Source organism: Doryrhamphus excisus, linkage group LG1 (assembly GCF_037039965.1).
Source record: "Doryrhamphus excisus strain RoL-2023G ecotype Guam linkage group LG1, RoL_Dexc_Guam_v1.1, whole genome shotgun sequence".
Taxonomy (NCBI): Eukaryota; Metazoa; Chordata; class Actinopteri; order Syngnathiformes; family Syngnathidae; genus Doryrhamphus; species Doryrhamphus excisus.
Genome location: NC_136357.1, coordinates 15001 through 41704, shown reverse-complemented (window position 1 = coordinate 41704; position 26704 = coordinate 15001). Strand labels below are relative to the sequence as shown.

The following is a 26704-nucleotide window of genomic DNA, read 5'->3' as shown; positions in this document are numbered from 1 at the left end:
CTATTTGACTTTGATGTGTGCTTACTCCAAAAATGTTTTGTGTCGCTCCCATTTTGAGCTCTACTTCCAACCTCTTTAGGATTCAACGGTGCATTTTTTCATCTGGTCTTAATGTTCTGAAAAGAACACTTTTCCAGGAGTCTACCATGAAACAATACATTCTCTGTGACGTGCAGAGGCTGCAAGAACAAACATGGGGATGTGCTGCATGAGAGGATGTTTATATAGTCACCACTTGGAGAGGAAGATACAATGTGTGTGTGTGTGTCCAAGGATCAACAGAAGCCCACACATTACAATATGCACCTGTAGTACCCCTCCTGACCCACTGCTGAGTCGGCATCCCTGCCTGTGCAGCACTATTGAAGAAGAAAAGGTCTCTTCCACATTAACAAACACCACAGCCCAGATGACCTCCGTGCGCCCTTTGGCTTAGGCACCCCAAGTTTATGCGCGCAAGATTAAAGTGGTGCCAATTTGTGACGCCGTATTTTTAGAATAGAGCCTCATCCGCTTTCATTGTAGCGTGATCCCACTTCAAAGCTGCGACCCCAGCATACACTTCCCTCTAGCTTTCCTTCACCTCTGACACACGCCACATGTGTGCTGTGGGGTGGATGATATGGCAGATTTTCGTATCAGTCTGATCCCGGTAAATACTGGGTACATGGAAAATTAAATACTTACTTATCTCATAGTATAGTAGGTTGGAATCAATGGAGGCCTACCCATACACCAAAGTTTTTTTCCATTGAACAAATTTTTTTTTAATAAAGAAACTGAGCTATAACGAAAGCATAAAATCGATCCGACAAGGAGCGAGTGCATGTTTAAACAGCAGCCAACAACCTTCAGACATTATGAAACGGCAGATATGTGCCAAACCAATCTGTCACATGCATCTGCCACACCTTGGAAGTAGTTAAGGTGTGGCTGCTGCCCACAAAGCCAGCGCCGCTTATCAGTTATGACTGAAGCCTGAATAAAGAACCACATTCCACCTGACAGCAGAAAGGAAAGGGACTTTCCGGTCCGCCTTTCCTCATTTGACAGAGCATGCCTGGCATTTACTGAGAAATGTGGCTATGCTGAGAACTTTGGCAGGGCAAAGAATGTAACTGCTACTGCCGGCAAGGTCAGGAGACATGCAATGAGGAATACGCTTCGCACATACTGTATGTCATAGCAAAGCCTATTTCTTGTCTATGCGTTTAATCGTGCCATTAAGAAAGCCTGTGGGAATTTCATTTGGATCCACTTCCTCATTGCAATTCACACACTTAGACATGAAGTAAAATGACCTCAGTCTGCACCGAAATGTCCCACTCTATTGCTGAACAATACAACATCAAGAAAAGTTCAGATTATGTCCAAAAAAGCATGAATATTTATTGTAATAAATACACACATTCCACACTTTGAAATAGCAAATAATTTAAACAATACACAAGCACAAGTTTACCAGTAGAGACACAATTTCCTGGAAACGAATAAATTAACTTAAAAAAAAATCTTCTCCCCCTCAAGTGGAGCAAATTTCACTCTTCAGTCCATGTGAGTGCAGTTTGGAAAATCTCTGGTGGGAGCTTTAAAAGCGACATCATGACAGCTCAGTCCACAATCCTTCGTGTCTGGACCGGATGACGTCATCTGTGCCCTTTTCTTTTGGTCCGAGAATGATTATTTCACGTGTGGTCCCACACACACCCTGCAGAGGAAACAAAGAACGGTGAAGTTGTTGCAGTTGTTCATTTAACACGCGCATCATGGCAACTGAAATGTTGGTTTTGTAGTTTACCATATTAGGAGATATTGATTATGGGTGGGCGGGGGCCTCAGGGAGCCCTCGCCATGCGCCTCTCCTGCTGGCCCGGGGACGCGCTCTCATTGTCCTGGCGCGTCTTAAAGTCCTCTATGGCCTTCCGGTTCTGGTAGTCGATGAGGGCCATGGTGATGACCGCATTCCAGCAGTTGTCCTCCCCGGAGGAACGGAAGTCTATCTCTTTGTTGTCGGTGGTGACGATGGTGAAATAGACGAACTTGCCGGTGCGCTCCACGCAGTCCACTTTCTTGATGCACTGCAGCTTCAGCTCTTTGCCCCGGGAGCGCTTCTGTGTGTCGGCGTACATACTGAGGCTGTCCGTGGTCAGGACGCACGTCTTCCTCTTCCAAAACTGGAGCAGATTGTCGCTCCTCTTCTCCAACTCGCCCTCCTTGAGCACATGGCAGCGCTCAGCCGCGGACATTTTCATTTTGTGAAAAGTTGTGACACAACAAAGTGGGTCAGCCCGGAGAAGGAGCTTCTCACGGGGTTGGAGTAATCCGGAGTGGCTTTGTGAATGAACCGGTGTGGAACAACACTTTTTATAGCATGCTCTGGTTTGGGTCCTTCCCACTTGACGTCACTTGGGAATGCATCAGCAGTTGTCTGTGGGTTGATTCCAGGCAGCGTGCGTGTGCGTCTGTGTGCGTGTGGGCGGAAGGCAAGCCGGATCAAAAGCTAGAGGAAGTTCTAAAGGTGGACCCAACCGCCGCACACACCCTACATGTTTGCTTAATTAGTTACTAACTCCTCATTCTACTGTGGAGGTTAGGACAAACCGTCTTCTTTACCATAGTGGACTACTACTAAGTACTCTTTTGCAAGTCGATTTTTTAAATTCATTTATTTCATTTTTTTATTACATTTTTTCATACAATAGTTTTCTTGTGAAAACTACTAAAATAACATTTTAGTTCAAATGCATCTGCAGTAGGTTCTGAAATTCTTTATCACAGTCGTCCCTCAATTCTAGTGGTTCATTGACTCCAGACCCAAAAATGAATTTCTGCAACATAGAATTAAGTGACAATAAGTAGAATAGTTAAGCGCGTAGAAAATCTGTTAATGACCTTGTAAATACATTTGTAAACATTATTAGAGCCCTGTAGACATGAAATAACACCCCTATAGTCACAAGACCTGGGTTCTTTTATCTCTTTGTCCTTTTTATTCTGGCTTTTTACACAAATGTTGCTATTTCTGTGTTTGTGTGTGTGTGTTATGTGTGTGTGCGTGTATGTGTGTGGTTGTCAAAGCACTGAAAGACACACCCAAACTAGTTAAAAGCTGTTTCCATTCACCGATTGTGCTAAAGGGAGTCATATGTATGTGTCGCTCCAGGAGTATAGGAGACTACAGGAAGTACATGGAAAGAGCACTCAACATATAAATTATGAGTCAAACATGAGGTCATTCTGCTTTTGCAGTCTCGCTGGATGCACTGTGTTATTATCCTCACATGGCCTTTCATCTATAACTGACTTCATCACATGACTCATGTCTGTTGTACATGGCCCAGCTCCGGGTGTTTGTTCGAAAAGATGCGAGAAAGACCGCCACTGTCACTATGTCTCCTGGAGCTTGACCTCATCTTCTACGGCAAACCCAACCTGACCTCTTCAAGGAACCCTGCGGGGCCGTGTCGCTAATTCTAGTCATGTTTTTCCATGCAGGAGGTGGCACCTAATCAGCACACATGCATAAATACTCCTTCTTTCCTCTTTGTTTAGGGGTTTTTGGTGTTGCTTGGAGGTGTGTGCACCTGGTGTGTTTTCGTTTGTGGAAACATTGCGGTGGAGGCATGCCCAGGATCTGTGACTCAACGTGTGCTGGACCGCACTTTGGCACTTTGCTTGCCAAGGGAGGACCTTCTGACTCATCACATGGATTCATGTCAAAGGAGGAACAGATTATGTAAAGTATTTCTACCTTTAGGCAAGGCAAGGCAAGGCAAGCGTATTTATAGAGCACAATCCATACAAAGGGTAATTCAAAGTCTTATGACTTTATTCTCGTCACACTGCAACTTCCTTTCACATTGGGATACACCTTTTTAATCGTAATATTATATTATTCTCGTAAAATTAGGGATTCTTTTCCATTCCATTTTTTTCATGTTCCCAGTATTTCAACTTTCTTGTCAACGTTCTGCTTGTAATATGACATTATTGCCATAATATTTACACGTTACTGTCGTGATATGACATAACTTTTTCTGCAAACTAATTTCAGAAAATTACAACTTTACTCAATGTGTTGTTTTTTTCTTTTATTATATTACAACTTTAAGCATGTCTTTTTTTTATATTTTGACTTTGAAATGGCCCTGCGATTGGCTGGTGACCAGTACAGGTTGTGCCTCGCATCTCACCCGAAGTCAGTTGGGATAGGCTGGAACATACCCGCCACCCGCCAGTGAGGATAAGCCGGATAGAAAATGGATGGATAGGCTTTTAAATTACATTTTTCCTCACACTAACAGCATTATTAAATTCCGACTTTTCCTTATTAGATTACCACATTTTATTCTTAATATTTTCACTTTATTCTTGCAACATTCCGGGCCACACTTTGGATGTCCCTGCCTGAGGTTCTTTCCAGGCCTGGCTGGTTCTACATAGACTAAACTAAAGCCCCCGGGGACACACAGTGGAAACATAATAGGAGGGGGATTGTAGTCATGGCATTAAAATGTCCAAAAAGGAAAACCTCAGTTTCTTAACTTATGAGTGTGAGGGAGTTTTCCAGTCAGAGGCACAGAGTGCGACACATCATCAGCCGTTTGCTTGTCATGTTGGGACATGAAGAGCCTTTTTTGTTTATCGTCAATCACATCATGCATACACTTTTGTAGCAGAAATTCAGTAGAGTTAAAGATAACCGTGGGTTAGGGGTAACATTACGTGGCACAGCAGATTTATGACACACCACCAAACACGAATGTCACAACAAGTTAGTGGTGTGCTACCAGCAAAGCCTTCTCTGCTGGCCTAGAACTCAGAAATCAGAAATATTGACCTACATTTCCAACTTGAAATAGATATTTGCTTTGTGAAATTGTATTTATTTACTTCTGGCAGTCTATGATCGTCATTTTGTGTCTCTTAGTTTCCCTGCTTTCATACGTGTATGTGTCAGTCAGTTTTTTTGTCTAATCATATTTCAGCTTCTGTGTATTGCCATGTCAATGCAATCTGCCCACGGCATTCAGAATCAGGAGTGCTGGCCCATGTCACATATACATTTTAGCGCTGGGGCTGTGGAATATTTCAGATTCTACTTTTTTATCCGCTGACTGCCTTGTGTCTGAACGCTTTGGCCTTTCAGAGATACCAGTGCACTTGAACACATCATCACATGAACTGCGCTAACTGAGCCTGTTCCCACATGAAGTGGGATGGGGGGCTTCAGAGTTGAGTTTTAGCTTGTCATGGCAAAAGTAGCTTCTGTTATTTTTATGATTATTATTATTGCTATGGTTATTATTTTATGGTTGTTCCGGTGCTGAAATCTGGCCCTTGTTTCACCGAACAATTGCTGACACCTAGTGACCAAAGTAGAATACTACCATCACAATTACAATGTGTCTTATGCCTTGTATATGTATTTTATGTAGTTACATTTTTAGTTCAATTATACATTCTTGGGCTGCACGGCGGACGGGTGGTTAGCACGCAGGCCTCACAGCTAGGAGACCCGAGTTCAATTCCACCCTCGGCCACCTCTGTGTGGAGTTTGCATGTTCTCCCTGTGCATGTGTGGGTTTTCACCGGATACTCCGGTTTCCTCCCCCATTACAAAAACATTTTAGCTTCATTGGCCACTCCAAATTGTCCATAGGTATGAATGTGGGTGGGAATGGTTGTTTGTCTATATGTGCCCTGGGATTGGCTGGACACCAGTCCAGGCTGGACCCCGCCTCTCACCCGAAGACAGCTGGGATAGGTTCCAGCACCCCCTGCGAGGATAAGCGGTAGAAAATGAATGAATGATCCATTTTTATGCTAGATAACATTTACTTAAATAGTTTCATACATTCATTTTCTACCGCTTTTTTTTTAATATAAAAAGGAAACCATGGAACAGCATGATTTATGTATGCATTTTTGAAAAACAGTGAGAGTGAATTCAAACCGTGACATTGACTGTATTTGAAAATAATAAAATGTTCTTACTTTCATGTGTATATGTGTAAGAAGTGTTTGGAGCTATATGTAATCCATCAAAATCAGATATTTACTATTTTTACAGTTGAAATATGTAAAAATGTAATCGCCCAATATATTGGTTATTTGAATTTTTTATTCCCTATCCCGTAACACTATTGTTATCGGCATCAAAAATCTGTATTGTTCAGGCCTTAATTAACAGTAAAATGAACAATAATTTATGTAATGTATGTTATCAATACGTAACGATTTAACCAGCGAATGGAATATTAAGCATAATATTGTGACAACCAGGTTGTGTTGTATAAGTTGATCATCTTAATTCCGGTGATCATGAACGCACCTCGTAGTGCGGTGTGGTTTGTTGCTAAAGAGGAACTGCAGCAGAACAGAGCGACGCAAAATGTGTCCGAGCTTTGGACGACGGTGTTGTTACTGAACACTACTGCTGGAAATAATTCGAACAACAGAGCGGCATTGTTTCTGTCGGGAAGCTGCAACATTAATTGGTCTCGTCTGTGGCTTTTAGAAATGAGCCGCTTTCAACAAAGACATAAAGGTCCCGCCCACTCTCAATGTTAGTGGTCCACAATTCAGCTTTAAAAAAAGAGGGATGAATTTGGGGATTGGCCAGACAAACGCCAGTCACAGTAAGAACACACTTCATTGGTTCGCTGATCCTGTGTTTTTAGACGGTCTGTTCCCTGCTTCAGGGCAGGCACACTAACAGCAATGGTGCGCCACTCGAGTCGACGTTAATGTGGAGGTATTTGCGGGGGTATTGTCAGACAAGTACCGGCACTGATGGCCAACACTCGGATCATTTAATTTTGTATCTGCAAGTGTGAGTAAACCAAACAGTTAGTTTGTTGTTCGTCATTAACAGGGGAACACAAATAGCATATTCTGTCACGCCGTGTAAGTAAGAGCCTTGAAAAGATACTATTAAAATAGCCGTAGTTGTATTTATCATTTGTGGGCATTTGCTGAGCTTTGCTTATACAAAGGAATTCATCCTAGAGATAGTTGTGGATTGTGGCTAGTTAGTGTCTACTGGCCCAAGTTAGTGCAGTGCACTGCTAGCTTCATTTAGTTGCAGCTGGAAATGTTGTGACAATGACAATCTCCGCAGCTCAATGTAAAGTATGGCTAAATCGAAGTTATTTCTCAATTGTTAACGAATACGTAGCGATACAGAATACCTTTCCCAGAACTTAACATCAAATGAGTTGATTGATGCCTTAAGAGGCTAATTGAATATGGTGAGGTGGTATGATGGTCACAATATGGGCCTGCTTCCTTTGGCTGTTTGTTGTTGCTATTGCATTGCTGGAAACAGCCGAAAGAAACAAACAAATACTTCAGTAATCAGCTATTCCCTGCCGTGGTACAAGTTGGTGGCAGCTATTTCAGTTGAATGCTTGTTTGCAAGAAATGACTTGCGCTACTTTTATTGTCTCGCTCCCGTTGCTGCTTTTTACATTTTGAAGCTCTATCAGAGCCTCCTTGTGATCCAACAGTGCAGCTGGTGTTAACATAACAAAAACATTGCAGTTTTTGGAAAATAATCTCAATGAAAAAGTTATGTTACAAAGTCACATGTCACTTTATGAGAATAAAGTCAAAATGTTAAGAAAAAAACAGTTTTATGAGAATAAACTTTTAATGGAATAGAATTTTAGTGGAATAGAAATATTAAAAGAACACATATTAAAGAACAATTTATTATAGTTGTAATGTAATGAAAAACAAAAGACAAAATACATTTGTAATTTTTGGAAAATGACTCAAAATATTATGGGAAAGACGTCCGGAAATTACAAAAATGTGCAAATGTGCAAAGATTATTGAAGAAGAAAGTTTAAATATTTGGAAAGTTAAAAACAAATCAGGGCAAACAAGAGCATAGGCCAAAATTCATATTAGTAATAATATATTTTTTCCACCAATACAATGCAGCTAAGATGCATTTTTTCTTGAAATATACACAACTTCTTAGCATAGTACAGTACATATAGTATCGTTCAACATGTTTTTCTCTTCTCTTTCTCTATCCTTAATGTTAATCAGTAGACATCTGGGTGGTGACGGCCACCATGTCGGTGACTGTTCATGAGAATCGGAAATCCCGCACCAGCACAGGATCCATGAACATCTCGCTGTTTCACAAGCCGTCGCATCCTGACAGCGTCTTGACGCACCTGAACACAATGAGGAAACAATGCATGTTTACAGATGTCACGCTGTGGGCTGGGGATCGCTCCTTTCCGTGTCACAGGTAAGCGGGATGATTGCTGCTTGAAATGCATTTATCACCATTGTATTTGTTTGAATAGCTTATGATCAGATGTGATACATTCATGTCAGAGTAATTCCAGAAGGAACTCAGGGAGGGACTGACTGAGGACTAACTGACTCAGAAACATGCTAACTCACTAATACACTGACTGACTGATAGGACTGGAGTCATACATTAACCTCACAATATGCTTCTGGGGTGAGACTCAGCACCTCCAGCATGAGGTCGATAGGCGGATCGGCACAGCATCAGCAGTAATGTACCAGACCGTCATGGTGAAGCTACAGCTAAGCCGGAAGGCAAAGTTCTCAATATACGTATCTGTCGATCAGTGTTCCCACCCTCGCCTATTGTCACAAGCTTTGGGTCGTGGCTGAACAAACGACCTTGTGGATACAAGTGGCCGAAGTGAGTTTCCATCTTAGGGTGGTTGGGTTCACCCTAAGAGATGGGGTCAGGAGCTCGGCCAGGCAAGTAGTCCGGAGTCCTCCTGGACACCTCTCCGGTGAGGTGTTCCGGGCATACCCAGCCGTTAGGAGGCCCCAGGGCAGACCAAGGACACGCTGGTGGAGGTGGCCGAAGACCGGGAAGTCTGGATTTCCTGAATGAGAGCGCTCCCCCCTGTGACCCAGATAAGTAGAAGAAAATGGAATGGAGTTTAATGAATTAATGTATTATGGTTATACTTTTTTTGTTTTAAATGTGAAGTTTCATCACATTGTAATGTCATGGGATCTTGTGACACTGCAAGTAATGTCTACTGCCACCATTGTCTCTCCTGCACTGGCTGTATAAACCGAAAGAAGAAGGTGTCAAAGCCTCAGTAACTTGCTATGAATGTTCAATAGTGACAAGCTGACATCATCGCTCTTCTGGGTTTAACACAGGGGATTTGAATGGGACTTAATATATCAACACTTTAGGCTGATAGATTGATACTTTCTTTGGAAACAAATTATCACCGCAAGATCCATAAAAGCCCGACTGACAGACTGACTGCCTGACTCATTCACATCAAGTTTTTTTAGGTGCCTGTCAGTAAGACTTTGTATCTACAGGGCAGTCTTGGCAGCATGCAGCCGTTACTTTGAGGCCATGTTCAGCGGAGGGCTACGAGAAAGTATGGACAGTGAAGTTCATTTCAGAGACACCATACACCCTGAGGTACACTTCATTCAATATTACTTAAAAGTAAAGTTGTTTTTCACATTGCTATTGATATATATACGTATATATATATATATATATATATATATATATATATTTTTTTTTTTTAAGCCAAAGCTCATACCGATAACTTCCTGCTTCTCAAACCCCCCGATACTGATAAACTATGACTTATTTAAACTCTATTATTTTACAAATGTAATTTTATTGTAGATTGTGCACACCCTTTTAAGAAGGGGGACTGTAGGTTGTGTTCCAACTATCATGGAATCACACTCCTCAGCCTCCCTGGCAAGGTCTATTCAGGGGTTCTGCAGAGGAGGATCCTTCCGATAGTCCAATCTCGGATTCAGGAGGAGCGGTGTGATTTTAGTCCTGGTTGTGGAACTGTGGACCAGCTCTGCACTCTCAGCAGGATCCTTGAGGGTGAATGGGAGTTTGCCCAACCAGTCTACCTGTGTTTTGTGGACTTGGAGAAGGCATTCAACCGTGTTCCTCTGGGAATTCTGTGTGGAGTACTCTGGGAGTACGGGGTATCGGACCAGCATAGACGGCAATAAGTCTGACCCGTTTCCAGTGCGGGTTGGACTCCGCCAGGTCTGCTCTTTGTCACCCATTCTGTTCATTACTTTTATGGACAGACTATCTAGGCCCAGTCAGGGCGTTGAGGGGTTTGGTTTGGTGGCTACTGGATTTGGTCTCTGCTTTTTGCAGATGATGTGGTCCTGCTGGCTTCATCGAGCCGTGACCTTCAACTCTCACTGGATCGGTTCGCAGCCGAGTGTGAAGTGGCCAGGTTGAGAATTAGCAAGTCCATGGTTCTCGCCCGGAAAAGGGTGGAGTGCCATCTCAGGGTCGGGGACGAGATCCTGCCCCAAGTGGAGGAGTTTAAGTACCTCGGGGTCTTGTTCACAAGTGCGGGAAGGATAAAATGCGAGATCGACAGGCAAATTGGTGTGGCGTCTGCAGTGATGCAGTCTCTACATCGGTCCGTTGTGGTGAAGAGGGGGCTAAGCTGAGAGTCAAAGCTCTCAGATTTCCACTCTATCTACGTTCCTACCCTCGCCTATGGTCATGAGCTTTGGATAGTGACTGAAAGGACAAGATCGCGGGTACAGGCGGCCGAAAGTAGTCTTCTCCACAGGGTGGCTGGGCTCTCCCTTAGAGATAAGGTGAGAAGCACTGTCACCTGGGAGAGACTCTGAGTAGAACCGCTGCTCCTCGGCATTGATAGGAGCCAGATGAGGTGGCTTGGGCATCTGGTTAGGATGCCCCCTGGACGCCTCCCTGGAGAGGACACGTTGCAGAGACTGTCTCCCAACTGGCCTGGCCACGCCTCGGGATCCGCCGGGAGGAGCTGGATGAAGTGGCCGGGGAGAGGGAATTTTGGGCCTCCCTGCTTAGGCTGCTGCCCCTGCGACCCTACCTCGGATAAGCGGTAGAAGATGGATGGATGTGCACACCCTGGCGCCATGGTGCCACCATTGTGGGCTTTTAGGGTTGGTTGGACTTTGGTGTGTTGAGGGTTAATGTTCTTTACGCACGTCACAAAGTGTTAGGGTTAGGGTGGCAAGGTGTGGGGATGTCCCACGCGATCTATGCTACATCACAGGTAGGCGAAACGGTGTGCTTGATTTGCTCATGCTAACCCGCCGACAGCACAGTCTTGCCTCATTGGAGTGCTTTTTTTATTTTTGGTTCTCTGAGCAATTTGTTAATGTTATCGGGTTTATTGGTATGATGTCACAATTATCGGTGCGGTATTAATCGTGCCCCTATTTTGTGGTTTTATCTTTTGTGTATGAACTACATGCACCCTATAATAGTTCTCCTAGTGTCTTGTGAAAGTCTGATTCACATTTTGTTGAACTTGGCTATACAGTCCTTTCTGTCCAGTCCATGACCATAAACAATATGTAATGACACAGATCTTTGACATCTACTAGTAGTATTTATTTTTATATGAAAAAAAATGATATGCCGATATTGTCCAAATCTCAGTTTCCAATCCCGATATCAGCCAATATCAATACGTGTAACATTACATATCTCCTGTGGTGGAATGAACACAAAAGTGTTGTCTACAACATTTTTAAAAGCAGTTTGGAGCGAGAAAAAAAATCCAATACCGGTGTCAACCGATATTGCATTTTTATCCTGACATCGGGCCGATAATTATCGGAAATGCCTATTTTTTTTTTTAAATAGAAAACCAGAGTTGTTGTTACTTCAGCTCAATAATAGTATTCCTTTGCTTTTTCAGGTCTTGGAACTTCTGCTGGATTTTGCATACACATCTCGCGTCGTTATCAACGAAGAGAATGCAGAATCACTGTTAGAGGCAGGGGACATGTTGCAGTTTCATGACATCTGTGATGCCGCAGCAGAATTTTTAGAAAAAAACCTGCACTCTTCCAACTGCCTGGGAATGATGCTGTTATCAGATGCCCACCAGTGTAAGAGATTGTACGAGCTGTCTTGGAGGATGTGCCTTCTTCACTATGAAACGGTAAACGGCCCTGCTTACGTTATGTCATATTCCTTCTGACCTATAATTATTCAGGTCTTCCCGCAGCTAGGGCATAATGGACTAATTGTTTTACTTCAATACACATAATGGAGAATTAGGCAACAGGTCCAAGTTATGTTAGGGTTAGGGTTATGAGAGCAAACCTGCCATGTTTGATGGTGAAATTGACGCAATCACAGAGGACTACCGACAACAGACTCCCACGATAATGAGACAACCTGAATGTTTGTTTCTGTGGAGCCAACAATTCAGGGAGAAAAGAGACTTTTCTCACATTTGATGGTCAAACAAGTGCATTATTGCTAACAGTGTTCTCTGTGATGCAGATGTGGGTGTCTGAGGACTTCTATAGTTTAACGAAAGAGAAGCTGCTGGAACTTATACTTAGTGACGAGCTGGAGACAGAAGATGAGCAGGTAACTACTTACTTCATTGTCGCTTTGAAATTGATCGTAAGGGTTGACCAGATCAGTAGAATATCAGAAAAACAACCCATAGCATATTAGACTTCAATTATACCTTGAAATGCAGTCATTCGAATCAACATAGTTTTATTGAGCTTTGCTGTTGTTGTTTGTCCTGTTTATTTTTGTTTTGAATTACTTTATTTGCAGGTCGTTTTTAACTCTGTTATGCGATGGGTTCGGTATGACTTGGATTGCCGGCGTCACCATTTACCGGAGCTGCTTCGGGGCATCAGATTGGCTCTTCTGCCTTCGGAATGTCTTCTACAGGCCGTAGCATGTGAAGAGCTCGTCATGGCCGACAAGAGGAGCAGGTAACGTTTAATGCTAAGGAGCTGATGTGGCAGTGTCAATCTCGTTGCGTGCTATCTAAAGTGCTCATGACACCATAACATACAGTGAAGAAAATAAGTATTTGAACACCCTGCTATTTTGCTATTTCTCCCACTTAGAAATCATGGAGGGGTCTGAAATTTTCATCGTAGGTGCATGTCCACTGTGAGAGAGATAAACTAAAAAGAAAAATCCAGAAATCACAATGCATGATTTTTTAACAATTTATTTGTGTGATACAGCTGCAAATAAGTATTTGAACACCTGTGTATCATCTAGAATTCTGACCCTGAAAGACCTGTTAGTCTGCCCATTAGAAGTCCACCTGCACTCCATGTATCATCCTGAATCAGATGCACCTGTTTGAGGTCGTTAGCTGCATAAAGACACCTGTCCACCCCATACAATCAGTAAGACTTTAACTTGTAACATGGCGAAGACCAAAGAGCTGTCCAAAGACACCAGAGACAAAATTGTGCACCTCCACAAGGCTGGAAAGGGCTACGGAGCAATTACCAAGCAGCTTGGTGAAAAAAGGTCCACTGTTGGAGCTATCATTAGAAAATGGAAGAAGCTAAACATGACGGTCAATCTCAATCGGAGTGGAGCCCCATGCAAGATATCACCTCGTGGGGTCTCAATGATTCTAAGAAAGGTGAGGAATCAGCCCAGAACTACACGACAGGACTTGGTCAATGACCTGAAAAGAGCTGGGACCACCGTTTCCAAGGTTACTGTAGGTAATACACTAAGACGTCATGATGTGAAATCATGCATGGCACGAAAGGTTCCCCTGCTTAAACCAGCACATGTCAAGGCCCGTCTTAAGTTTGCATATGACCATTTGGATGATACAGAGGAGTCATGGGAGAAAGTTTTATGGTCAGATGAGACCAAAATAGAACTTTTTGGTCATAATTCCAATAAGCGTGTTTGGAGGAAGAAGAATGAAGAGTACAATCCGAAGAACACCATCCCTACTGTGAAGCATGGGGGTGGTAGCATCATGCTTTGGGGGTGTTTTTCTGCACATGGGACAGGACGAGTGCACTGCATTAAAGAGAGGATGACTGGGGCCGTGTATTGTGAGATTTTGGGGAACAACCTCCTTCCCTCTGTCAGAGCATTGAAGATGGGTCGTGGCTGGGTCTTCCAACACGACAACGACCCGAAGCACACAGCCAGGAAAACCAAGGAGTGGCTCCGTAAGAAGCATATCAAGGTTCTAGCATGGCCCAGCCAGTCTCCAGACCTGAACCCAATCGAAAATCTTTGGAGGGAGCTCAAACTCCGTGTTTCTCAGCGACAGCCCAGAAACCTGACTGATCTAGAGAAGATCTGTGTGGAGGAGTGGGCCAAGATCCCTCCTGCAGTGTGTGCAAACCTGGTGAAAAACTACAGGAAACGTTTGACCTCTGTAATAGCAAACAAAGGCTACTGTACCAAATATTAACATTCATTTTCTCAGGTGTTCAAATACTTATTTGCAGCTGTATCACACAAATAAATTGTTAAAAAATCATGCATTGTGATTTCTGGATTTTTCTTTTTAGTTTATCTCTCTCACAGTGGACATGCACCTACGATGAAAATTTCAGACCCCTCCATGATTTCTAAGTGGGAGAAATAGCAAAATAGCAGGGTGTTCAAATACTTATTTTCTTCACTGTATTTGAACAAAAGCAAGAGAAATCAAAGTACACTAATCTCTTACCACTTCCTGCTTTGAATTTCACAGCTTCACTAACAATGTTGCACGGTTTGATATATACATGCTGTGATCATGCATTAACATGTACACTGATGATAACATGTAATACTTTCAGCATCTTGCAGTAAATCACGACTGAAACTTTCCTCGGCGCATTGATACACATACTTATGCTAGTTCAGTCAACAACAGCGACAACACTTAAGTCCGCTCTCCTTGAGATGCCTGTGTCTTCCAGCACAAGTGTGCTCCAGTCCTCACGTCTAAAATGCTGACTGCAAACCAGCATCTTGTTGCGTCTTTGTAGCCAAATGGAGAGCTAGGCATCCACTCTTCCGTCTAGCGATTAGCGACGCGTCATGTTAGTCTGCCAGATAAATATAGCTTATCATGTTAGCTGCCACAATAACAATATTGCTGTAGCTTGGCTAATATCCAAGTCAAGTATGTAAATTGAAGACTGTTGGCGTTTTTGTGAGGGCTATAGCTTCAAAATGGGTATTTCCCATGACGTCAGTTGTGAGCTAGCTCATGTAAACTAATTTTCTCGTGTTATAATGCACAGAAAAGGGAAAGAAATATGTTATGTTTCACATAAGGATTGTGAATGATGAAAAATTCCCCCAGAAAGCGCACTTTCCCTTTTATCCTCTTACATCAATAGCTCATAGCATACAGTGCTATTGTCAAAAACTATTTTTGTTCGTCATTGTATTTGTCCAAATAAAGGAAAGAAGATTTGCGTCTCTTGGAAGTGTGACCAGGCTTAATGAGTCTTTTCAAGTGTTCCAGCAAAAACCTGCCACACAGCGAGTGGTCATAATGTCAGAAAAACAACATCAAATCAGCAAAAAAATGCACCACAACAATGTGAAAACAGTGTATTCCATGCATCGTCCTGAGAGGGCGTGTTCTCCAACTGATGTCACCTACTCCAGCCTCCAGTTTTTCAGCAGTGAAAAATGTCAAAAAGGGTCAATGGGTCAACATTCAAGCCTTTCATTGCTATTTTGCATGACAAAACAACAAAATTACCTTATACCTTATTTGGTGTCAGGAGCGCTTTAAAATGAGTGTAAATATGTTTGATGATGTTGAATCATGCAGAAATGTTGTTCCCTTTGTTTCAGGATAATTGTAGAAGAGGCGATGCAATGTAAAAAGAGAATTCTTCAAAATGATGGGGTTGTGACAAGCCCCTGTGCACGACCACGCAAGGCAGGGCACACGCTGCTTATATTAGGAGGCCAGACGTTTATGTGCGACAAGATATATCAGGTAAGTTACGCGCATGATGGATACCGTATCTGGATGTTATATGTGAACACATAGTTTGAGCTATACTCGATACAGTGAAACCTAATTTTCTGGCAAAAAATAAATAAATCTGACAATCATGTTATCCCACATTACATTGTTAAAATATACTGTAGTATAAACGGTAAAATGGTACAAATGGAAAAATCTGCAGTATGTATGTGTGTATGTATGTATGTGTATATATACGTACATGTGTATGAATGAATGTATGTATGTACGTAGTTGTTGTAGTAGCAGCAGCAGCAGCATAAATGTGTTACTAAAATAAAATCAAAAACTTATGGAAATAAAGTCATAATTATGATAAGTCAAATAATTTTACCCGGCCTTCATATACCGTCCTATCCTCAAAGGTACCCAGGTCATCCCAATATTGTTTCAGTTGCAGGCCAATGTCGTGGATTACATTGCTATAACTTTGCATGATAAATAAACAATTAAAGCCATCTTTGGCACACGCATTTCAAGGTTGACCATAAAGCCAAGGAGATCATACCAAAGGCGGACCTTCCCAGCCCAAGAAAGGAATTCAGTGCATGTGCCATTGGCTGTAAGGTTTATGTGACGGGAGGAAGAGGATCGGAGAATGGAGTGTCAAAGGATGTCTGGATCTATGACACCGTCCATGAAGAATGGTCAAAAGGCGCACCTATGCTGATAGCTAGGTGAGTTCAAGTGATGGTCGCTCGTTTACATAATGTACACCAGTGACATGTGGTTGAAAATACAAATGTGTTTTCTCTATGATTACACTTGTTTATAGCAAAAAACAGGGCAAAAAGTTGAGATACTGTGGCCAGTCTCTCCAATTGACTGAAGTGTGCAGCCTTTTCAGCCTTGTTCTCATAAAATTATGACTTTTTCCTGATACGATTTCAACATTTTCACTTTAATCTTGATTTTTTTTTTCTTCTATTTTTGCTGATGGTTGTTTATTTATTTATTTATTTATTACATTTTTAGAACGTGTGTTGCGTGCCGCAATCGCCCCCCCGGGATGCACTTTGGACATCCCTGGGGTATAAACATTGCACTATAGAAAAGGAATGGTTGAATTTAGTTCAGGGCCCTGAATTCATATGACATTAAGTGATAAGTGTATGACAATTTCTCACCAGATCTGGACAATACTGTGCATATGTGCAACTAAATAATGATGCAGTTGACCAATACTGTACCAACACCCGTTTTCCACTCACAAATGGATATTTCTAATTCAGGTTTGGTCACGGCTCAGCTGAGTTGGAGAACAGTTTGTATGTGGTTGGTGGTCATACAGCCATTGCTTCTGTTTTCCCCGCTTCTCCATCCGTCTCTTTGAAACAGGTGAGAGAAAAGTAAACGATCCAATGAATTTGAATTGATCCTGATGCACGTTCAGGTTATTGTTATTGGTTATTGTGTGTTGGTTTGCTAGGTTGAACGCTATGACCCCGTCACCAATAAGTGGTCTATGATGGCTCCTTTAGGAGACGGCGTCAGTAATGCAGCAGTGGTCAGTGCTAAATTAAAACTGTTTGTTTTTGGGGGCACCACCATACACAGAGAGAAGGCATCCAAGGTTGGTGAAGTATATAATGGGGGAGACGAAAGAAAGTTAGCGCAGGTTTGGGATTTCCATGTAAGTCTGTCTCCTGGATTTAGGTCCAATGCTATGATCCAGTTGGGAACCGCTGGACTACTGCAGCAGAGTGTCCGCAACCGTGGCGCTACACGGCGGCCGCCGTCTTAGGGAGCCAGATCTTCATCATGGGTGGTGACACTGAATTCACCGCTGCCTCGGCTTATCGTTTTGACTGTGAAATGAATCAGTGGACCCGCGTCGGCGACATGACGGCCAAGCGGATGAGCTGCCACGCCGTGGCCTCGGGAAATAAGCTGTATGTGGTTGGAGGTTACTTTGGGACGCAGAGATGTAAAACGTTGGATTGTTACGACCCAACGTCCGACAGTTGGAACTCCATCACTACCGTGCCTTATTCCCTGATCCCTACCGCCTTTGTCAGCACGTGGAAACATCTGCCCGCCTAAGTGGGAGCCAGCATGAGGTAAACTGTGATTGATGGTCAAAGTGGTTCTGTCTGTATGCGTGGCTAGCTGCTGCATCGATCAGTGTCTAACTCTTTCTTCTCTGAATGAACGACATATTTTCACTTTATTCCCATGACATGACGACTTTTTCCCCAAACACCACACCTTCAGTGTGTTGTGTTTGTTAATACTACAACATAAAAAATAACACATCTTAATATCATTAATATCAAACTTTGAGAGTTTATTCTTGTGAAATTGCCACTTTTGTCCTCTTGAAAACAACTTACGTTTCAAATCTATGCAGCTGAAATAGCATTATTTTTCCTCATAATGTCACAAGTTTATTCTCGTGAAACTGCTTCTTTTTTCCCTATTGATATTTGATAAATTGTTTATTTAGTTAAAGTTACAGCTGTTTTTTTTTCTTTTTGTAATTTTTATCTTGTAATTATGACTTTATTCCCATGATATTTTGGCTCCTGATTTTCCAATTTTTGCTGCGTTTTTAGAATGCTGTTTTATAACATTACACATTTTTTCTAACCCTAATTTTTAAAAATTAATTATAAACTAAAACTTTGTTAGGATTAGGGTTGTTTATCTGTTGTTTAGGGTTAGGGTTAGGGTTAGGGTTAGGGTCATTTTACGACTTAAAAAAAGGTCTTTTTTCTTTAATATTTCAACTCTATGCTTAATGTACTAAAATTATGTATTTTTCTTCATAATATTACGGCGTTATTTTTGTAAAATTAAATTTCTTTGTTACATTGCAACTTTTCCCTTTCCCTGCTGATTTTCCAATTTTTGATTTTTGGTTTTAGTTCAATTATATTTTTTGTATTCCTATGGCATTTTAAAGAATTTTTTTTCATGACTGAGTCTCACTGACTGTTGTCTGACATAGCGAAAAGCCATCAAAAGTAGCCGGAGGTTGCAACCATACGGGAGCAATTAACTTGATGCTTTCCCTGTGTAGCAGCATACAGTGTGAGCATTGAATTAAAGTGAATGAGACATCATTACGTGCTGTGAGCACCTGGATGTCTATATGAACTCTGCAGACCAACCACAGCCTCATCATGTTTGACAGTCTTCATATTTTCTGTTCTTGTCTATTCCAGAGGTGTATGTCATCAGCTGCTGGCTAAAAAGAAATGACGGGAATCCTTCCTACAGACGTCTCCTGGCTGGGACTGAAAGTACACACACAATCTTAAACCATTTTGAAATTGTTATACAGCACCCTCCAAAGGTATTGTAACGGCGAGGTCTGTTTTTTGTCCAAACATTTGGCTTTGAAATCAAAGATGAATATCAAACCTTAGCGCCATTTCAAGCATAAAAAAGGCTAAACCAACTAAAATCCAAATACTTTTAAAGACCACTATTCAACTTGTGAATGTAGTAAACTAGGTATCAGACTTGAACAGCTTTAAATGATCTTACAACAGGGACAAAAATAATAATAATAATCATCATCATCATGAATAAATGGGTTACTGTTGTGGCCATATTTCACAATAAACTAAAACTCAACTCTTCCTGTCCGCTATCAATTCTGCTCGTCTTAAATGGCTTATTTTCTCTGATGATAACTAATATTAACTTTAGGGGTGTTATTTCCTGTTTAGATGGCTTTAATATTAACTGTATTTTGTATTATGTATCGAGGAATCCTCGATCATGAAGATTCACTCATTGCAGTTGTGGCTGGAACCAATTAACCGCGATAAACGAGGGATTAATGTATTGCATATCGTATTGTGAGGTACCGTGACATTCCCAATCCTGGCAAATTCTAGCCTGACTTTCCTATTCATCCGGCTAATGAGAGGTTTGCATCTTGTGGTGTAGCCATTGAACCAACCGTCTTCTGTGAAGAGTAGTCTTTGGTACTTTCACTCCTGCCCTCTGCAGGATGTCACCAACCGTCGTTTCAGGGCTCTCACAATGTTTCTGTCATCACCTTCTTTCTTTGTTTTTCTTACTCTACCTGTTAGATGTCTGTCATTTAGTTTCCGGAACATTCCAGATGGTGGTAGTGTATATGATCAATGTTTGTGATCGATTTTCTATCTTCTGTGATTGGTTTTCATATTGTTTTCACCTCTAAATGTAAATCTAGTGAGGCAAAACCTATCCTCCCCGATTTGAAATTGCTATTTATTGATTTATTGACACACCTGGGCAACCAAAAAAACGCTGTCTGTCACATGATAATTTTGTTCAAACGAAAGGATGTGCATTCTGATCCAGACATAAATGCCAGGAAACACAAGCTGAAACGTTGCTCTCTGGTTTGACATCTTTCCAGCCTCCTGTAAAAATGAAGGAATTGACCCAACTGGTCCAAATGCTTTTGGAGGGCGCTGTACAAACTACGCCTTACTGAATGAAGAAGACTTACACAGTTGCTTTTTCTGTGATATAATGCGGTACAGCAAAAATACACGCCTGAGCCAATGGATCACTCATAAGTGAATAGAAGGTCTTTTGTTTACATTCCTGTTCCGGTAACAATTCCAATTCCCAAGCCATAAATGTGAACAATTTGCCCCAAAAAGTCACCAAACAGGAATTTTTTTTACTTGAAATTTTAAATGCTTTGAATTTCATCTCACCGTACGTATTGTGTAACTGTGGTAATATGACTACCACAGGCCGACCAGGTTGTGGAAGGGGATTTCATTCCAGGAAAGGAACTGCAACGGACAGCTTTGACAGTGAACGGTGAAAGTCCAACTTGTGGCCAAAGTATCAACATTTAGTGTGAGCACTGCCTTTATCCTTCTGGGCATGGAATTTACTGCACAGATTTCCACCGGAATGCTCTTCCATTCATCCAGAGGACATCTTGGAGCTGGTGGAAGTTAGACACCTTGTGCGCCACGGCCAGGCAGTTTGTCGTCTCTGAGGTTTCTTTTCAAGCTGCCACGCGTTCCAAAAGTAGAAAGTCACAGTACATGTTGGAATTCATGCTTCCCCTCAATGAACCACCCCATACCATGACACTACCATGATCAGGCTTGACCGCAGGCAGTACTACCCCCACTTCTTCAACCTCTGCAGCAATGTCGGAAGCACTTATGTCATTTTTTAAGGGCAACTGGGGAGCACAAGGACTCTGGTTTGGTCGACCCTGGCAAAATGTTTGAAGTAGAACTGCTCTAGGACCTTCTTCTAGGCTAGGCAGTGTTTGCGGAGAATAATTCAGTTTCTCTGCTAAGTTCTTTGCCATGAGGTGCCAAGTTGAACATCCTGTGGCCAGTATGAGACACCAAATTGAACACTTTATCTGTGGCACACACATTTGTATGGTCCAGTCAAGCAAAACGCATACGTACTGACTTGTGTTGCCAGCTATTCATACAATCATGGTTGTGTTACCTTTCAGAGGACTGTACATTTGTACCGCACTGACAACTCTTAATGGACACCAACTTTTTGATTTCTACAGTATCGTCCACTGAGAAGATCAGATCAGATGGTTCCTATAATTAGAAGGTGTATCATTTCTGTGAGATACTGCACATAGCCCCAACATGGACAGGAATTTTATATCAGTGATTTTTTTTTTTTTTTACCTGTTTTTACAATGTACATGAACGGCACGAGCACTACCTAGTCACTGCTAGTAAGCAAAACAAAAATCCCAAGTTTTTGGAGCTTCTTTGGAATTCACAAGAAGGACTGAAAACTCGAGAATAGCCATGTCATTTGTTAAGCGAAGCAGAGCAGCTCTGAAGTACACTGATAGCACAACAAATTGTAACCAGTGAAGCCAGCAGACCAACAGATGAGCACAGCAGCCTTTTTTTCCAGGGCTGCTGCTCACCTTTTTTTGATGTGACTTGTTTACTTTTAAACATTGCACCCTTTGTTACGTGTTTGTTTGAAATTGATTATTTTCCACTCATTTTTAGACAAGTACGGCAACATGGCTTTTCTTATTTACCACAGAGATACAACGCACTCAGAAGACCTTTCACTTGGAACAGATGCACCCTGTTGTTTTTATCTGCTAGATAGACACCTTTTTCGTTTCTGTGTGAGGAGCGTTTAGCTGTCCAGGTAGAGTGCCTGGAGCCTAATATGGCAACAATTTAAGCACATCTCTGATAGAAGTCATTGATATCGATTGGACTTAGCTAAACCTTCATGGGTCGCTAATGGCTCTCTCCACCACTGGAACTGCAATTGTTGCTATCTACTTGTGGTTGAATAAATTGTTAACTGTCTGTGAGACTCCTAGACTCATTTCACAGCTGTTAGCATAAAACAATGCGGATGGACTCGTAAACCCGTCTGTCCAAACATGTTGAAAACACGATGCTCAGGCTGAAATGTTGCACGCTGACTTATGACATTTTCAGTAAGAGATTGTTGGCTTTTCCAAGCTAACACAGTGTTTTCATTACACCCATGTGGCAAATAGTGCCATTTACTTGGCATGGATGCATTTTTTACACTTTTTCAGAAATGCGCCATTATTTGAAAGCAGTCCTCTGCAGTATTTGTGTGTTGTATTGATTGGACTGTAGTCTATTATTGATCTACTTTATATTGACGCCATCAAAGAAAAAGGTCTTCATTCAGCAAGTCTTTTTGTGGTCCATGTTTAAAGATAAATACACTTGACATATTGTTAATCCTTTGACTTTATTTTTGTGAGTACCTTACAGCATCATATGATGTGGTCGTTTACACACCGGAAAAAACAAAGGCTTAGTTACATCAACAAATGTTACCCGTAGAATTGTATTGTTGGTACACTGAATGGAACCTGTATATGTACAACCCTAACCCCCACTAATGGGTGCTTCAATGCCCCATAACAAGTTCGTTTTTTGTAGTCAACACTTTTTTTTTAAATACATCACTTAAAGTCTGACCCACTACCAAACATTTGTCCATTTACTGGATTGTAACCTTTAACTCACTTGAATGAAGAATTATTACATAAAAGCCTTATTTTCTAGTTTGATAGGTGGATGAATTGGTGGTGAGTTGAATCTTGGATATGTCAGAGACGAGCCATTCAATTGACTGCAATATATATATTTTTCTTTAAGCCCATTTGCCACCAAATATGTATTTATACATTTTTTTAATTTGACTGTCTAATCCAAAAGACATATTTATATGTATTTTACAATTTCTTTTAGTGCGAGAGGTAAAAAGGCGATGATGTGACTGTATAGTAGAAGAGCTCATGTGTAGTGCTGTTTTAAACTGTAAAAATAGAATTGGTCGCAAAGTGGCAGTAGTGCACTGCCACCTGGCTGAATGAATGAATGTTTTACTCAACTTTATTTTTCACTGTAAAGCGTCTTTGAGTATTCAGGAAAGAGCTATACAAATACAATGTATTATTATTATATAGCCCCACTACACAATATTGTGTTCATGAAAAATAGTCAAAATCATTAAAAAAAGTCATAAAAAATGGTTCCAATGGGGGGGGGGTGGCTTTTGAAAAAAAGGCTGGGATGAGTTAATGTATTTTCAGATGTAAAATTCCTCAAACCTGAATGACTTTCGTTAACATTTGAATAAATCTATGTCAGATTTCATTTTGAAAAGTTGACATTTTTACTGGATTTCAACCCTTTTGTCATTGCAGGCCAATGCTTGGACCTCTTGTTTTCATTTATGAGTGTTTTCACAATTAACTCCAGAACCGTAGGGTCTGTCAACTTGGAATTGTTTTTTTTTTCAGTGGCACGTGCCGATGCGCACAGTACAATGAGACACAGGCCCGTTGAGTCAGCCATCATGTTTTCACAGCATAAAAGCTTTATTTGTATTCATCACTATGGCGGCCTCTAGTGGACAAAACGAATACCGATTTCAATTTCGTTTACAAAGGGCAATTTCATGTCAGCCCTTTCACACAAAGGTTAATAGTTCAGTTTTATCTAATTGAATCTAAAATTTTAACATATACGAATACATAGTCACACAAGGGTTATAAGTTATATAAAAATACAAGAAAATAGTAAAATAGACTCTTGTCCTATAAAGGACACTTTAGTCGCAGGGCTACCTCTAGTATCTGCCAGCCAGCAACTCTTGTGTCAGAAGGTCTGCAAGGATTTTAAGACCTTGCCATTCAATGTGACGCAACTTTGCTGTTTGGGTTGATGAGATTGTTTGTCGCCTGGCGCCCAGCTGCGCCGTACCGCGCCCCCGGACACCCGACAGACCGGCCCACCTGGCACGCGTCACCGACCTCCACCCGCCTCCGCGGCGGCCACGATCCCTCGGCGGCCCCATGCCGACGTGAGTGTTGAAAGTCTTTATTGAAAATGCTTCAGAATATATTACATGTGTATTGCTGATTTTTTTAAGTTTTCACCGCTGTTGCAGGCATGTGCTTGGCCAGCTATGTGGGGCGGGTTGAGCGTGACCTGTGAACAGGAAAGGCGGGGATCTCGTGTGTGCGCGCGCTGTTCTCTCGTTGCTGGGTAGTCGAAATTTTTTGGACCGGAAGCAGCCGGCAACCGTGTTTCTTTGTATGACGAAGTCAGGCCGCCCCTTACCACGGTTTGGGGCTGAAAATACTGACAGTTAACACCGTGAAGAAGTGTCGAAGTAAACGGTTTATCTTGCAACAGCTTTGTTTTCATTGGCGCCAATTTAATTCGGTATGAGTCAGCGTTCCAACACCCAGACAGAGAACACTGGAGTTGCCATCTAACTCAGACGCCGCACAAGCAATGCTACAAGGTCAGTATTAAAGTTTTAGGTCACGTTGAAGCACGAATAGTGGCGTTTCGATCCGACAATAGGGAAATATACAGAGTATAAACATATCGAAGTTGACGAGCTGAAGCCGAGGTCGCCATTTTGTGGACATAATTGGCGCGCAGAATGCTCGAAGTAACGGAAGCAATTGTTTCAACCGGTTAATTTGCAACCCATAACACAATGTGAACGACTTTGGGCCAAATTGACACCGATTTTTTAAAAGTATGTTTCTCTACCCTCGTCATAGTAATGACAACTGAAGCTAAACGTGGTTTATTTGGAAATATTTCGGTTGACGTGAAAATGCCTTGATTGCCTGGTTACGTGTTAAGTTCCTGTCGGAATCTGTTGCCATCAGAGGCGAGGCATCTGTAAGATGAGTGTAAGGCGCCGATTTTATCTTTGAGCATCACTGTGACAACGGAAGAGGACGCACACTCATAACCCTTCTCCCTTATTCCGTCTATTTTAATGGCAACTAAACAACTTACTTATGAACACCGCATCATTACAATAAGTATTCAGTGCAGGGATGAATTTTATAAAACTGAGTATTTCATTACAGCAAAGGAATAGCAGCTAATCTTCAAACTTATGTTACAGATGAAAAGCCGCTTGTCACTCAACAGCCCGTGGGATCCCTCTGCATCCATCTCAACATGAGCTCCAAATGGGAGTGTCATCTGATGCCATAGGTTCTCCAGTGGACAGTTTCACCTATTGCGCGTACAAGACGGCATTTTCTGGAGCTTCAACCTTTTGCGTCCCTCAGCGGTCTGTTGCCCCCTGGGGAAGGAGTCGTGTGATCGTGTTGGCAGACCATCAACAAGATGCCGTCGGCATTCTTCACAGGTATGAAGACATGTTCAAGTAAATGAAATGATATGATGGCCTTCATACATGTAGCACAATAACACAGGATATATGAATAGATGACAAAAGATATGCAATTCATACACGAGTGCCATGACTAATGGTTTGGCTGTAAAGGTTGCTCTGGCTGTTACAGTACAACGTTAGCAGGCCACATGCACGCCATTATAATTGGCCTACATGGTTTCCCAGCTCTGACCCTAACCCTAACCCTATTGTCTTTTTAATCACCACTTGTACTTTTTGTAAAATCTTAAAGCACAACCAACTTTAACACTTGTCTATACGAGTGGAGCATCTGTGGACAACAAGGGAAGTATTATTTTGCAAGAAGTTAGTCCTGTAAGTACTTTCAAATTATGTCACACTTTGTATAAGGAATGTTTATCAGTATTTCCGGTTTACAATCACTCCACTTGTGTACTTTGTGGACCTTTAAATCCATTTGTGTGTATCTTTATTTACTAAATAATAGCATTTATAGTATTTGAAATGCATGCGAGTGACCACTAGATACCGGAATTTCCCAAGTAGCAGTAATCTAAAGTGACCACTAGATGGCGGAATTTACCAGGTAGAGTAGCAATAATTTTAGGATTAGGATTAGGGCTAGGGTTAGGGTTAGGGTTAGTAGGGCTAGTAGGGCTAGTAGGGCTAGTAGGGCTAGTAGGGCTAGTAGGGCTAGTAGGGCTAGTAGGGCTAGTAGGGCTAGGGCAGGGGTCGGGAACCTTTTTGGCGAAGAGAGCCATGAAGGCCAGATAGTTTAAAATGTGTATCTGTGAGAGCCATATACATTTTTTTAAACATTGAATACAATAAAATGTGTGCATTTTTATGTAAGACCAACAGTTTTAGATAATGGGCTCTAATTACGTAGACCAGGCACACTACCCCACGCCAATGGGGTGTGGCCAGCACTTTCGTGAGCAGCGCAGTGTCTAATAATAAATCAAATACTTGTTGCCATTAATACAACTTCTGCTGCTGCATAGTTTTGCTCCATAGACGTATTTCATTCTTTTGGCCATCTTCGTCAGAAGGCTTGGTTCTGCAGCTTTAGCTATTTGACTAAAGGAGGAAAGTTTACATTTACATGTTTTTTTGACATCTCAATGACCAAGGTAGACTACAGCATTACCCAGTAATAATCAAGTTTTGGTGTTTGACCTGGAAAATATCATCAGGAAAGATAGATATGGTTGGCCGTATTGCAGCAGAATATAGATGGACAA

The 26704-nt window shown here is 41.8% G+C and overlaps 2 protein-coding genes across 6 annotated transcripts in view; one reads left to right on the top strand and one right to left on the bottom strand.

The window, feature by feature from the left end:
• enc2 (ectodermal-neural cortex 2) overlaps window positions 1–23413 on the top strand; it is a 28314-nt gene extending 4901 nt beyond the window's left edge. Inside the window, exons 1-12 of one of the 5 annotated variants that reach the window (XM_058075779.2) lie at window positions 6437–6641; window positions 8062–8269; window positions 9349–9454; window positions 11721–11966; window positions 12314–12403; window positions 12602–12765; window positions 15626–15773; window positions 16284–16480; window positions 17036–17141; window positions 17233–17376; window positions 17460–17863; window positions 18971–23413. In XM_058075779.2, the coding sequence (XP_057931762.2) occupies window positions 6605–6641; window positions 8062–8269; window positions 9349–9454; window positions 11721–11966; window positions 12314–12403; window positions 12602–12765; window positions 15626–15773; window positions 16284–16480; window positions 17036–17141; window positions 17233–17376; window positions 17460–17846 (1833 nt within the window). In that variant the 5' untranslated portion in view covers window positions 6437–6604 and the 3' untranslated portion in view covers window positions 17847–17863; window positions 18971–23413. Of the gene's footprint in view, window positions 1–6433; window positions 6642–6666; window positions 6836–8061; window positions 8270–9348; window positions 9455–11720; window positions 11967–12313; window positions 12404–12601; window positions 12766–15625; window positions 15774–16283; window positions 16481–17035; window positions 17142–17232; window positions 17377–17441; window positions 17864–18970 lie in introns of those variants that run through there. The other 4 variants (XM_058075780.2, XM_078796904.1, XM_058075782.2 and 1 more) reach the window with 4 other exon arrangements.
• phlda2 (pleckstrin homology-like domain, family A, member 2) lies at window positions 792–2358 on the bottom strand. Its single transcript, XM_058075783.2, has 2 exons — window positions 1799–2358; window positions 792–1708 (listed from the first exon to the last, which is right to left on the bottom strand). Exon 1 carries the CDS (start codon window positions 2250–2252, stop codon window positions 1836–1838), a length of 417 nt encoding a protein of 138 aa, XP_057931766.2. The 5' UTR covers window positions 2253–2358; the 3' UTR covers window positions 792–1708; window positions 1799–1835.
• Window positions 23414–26704: the final 3291 nt, after the last annotated feature.

Excerpts from the sequence above, each read along its gene's own strand:
- phlda2 (XM_058075783.2), bottom strand. The coding sequence starts at position 2,252 with ATGAAAATGTCCGCGGCTGAGCGCTGCCATGTGCTCAAGGAGGGCGAG.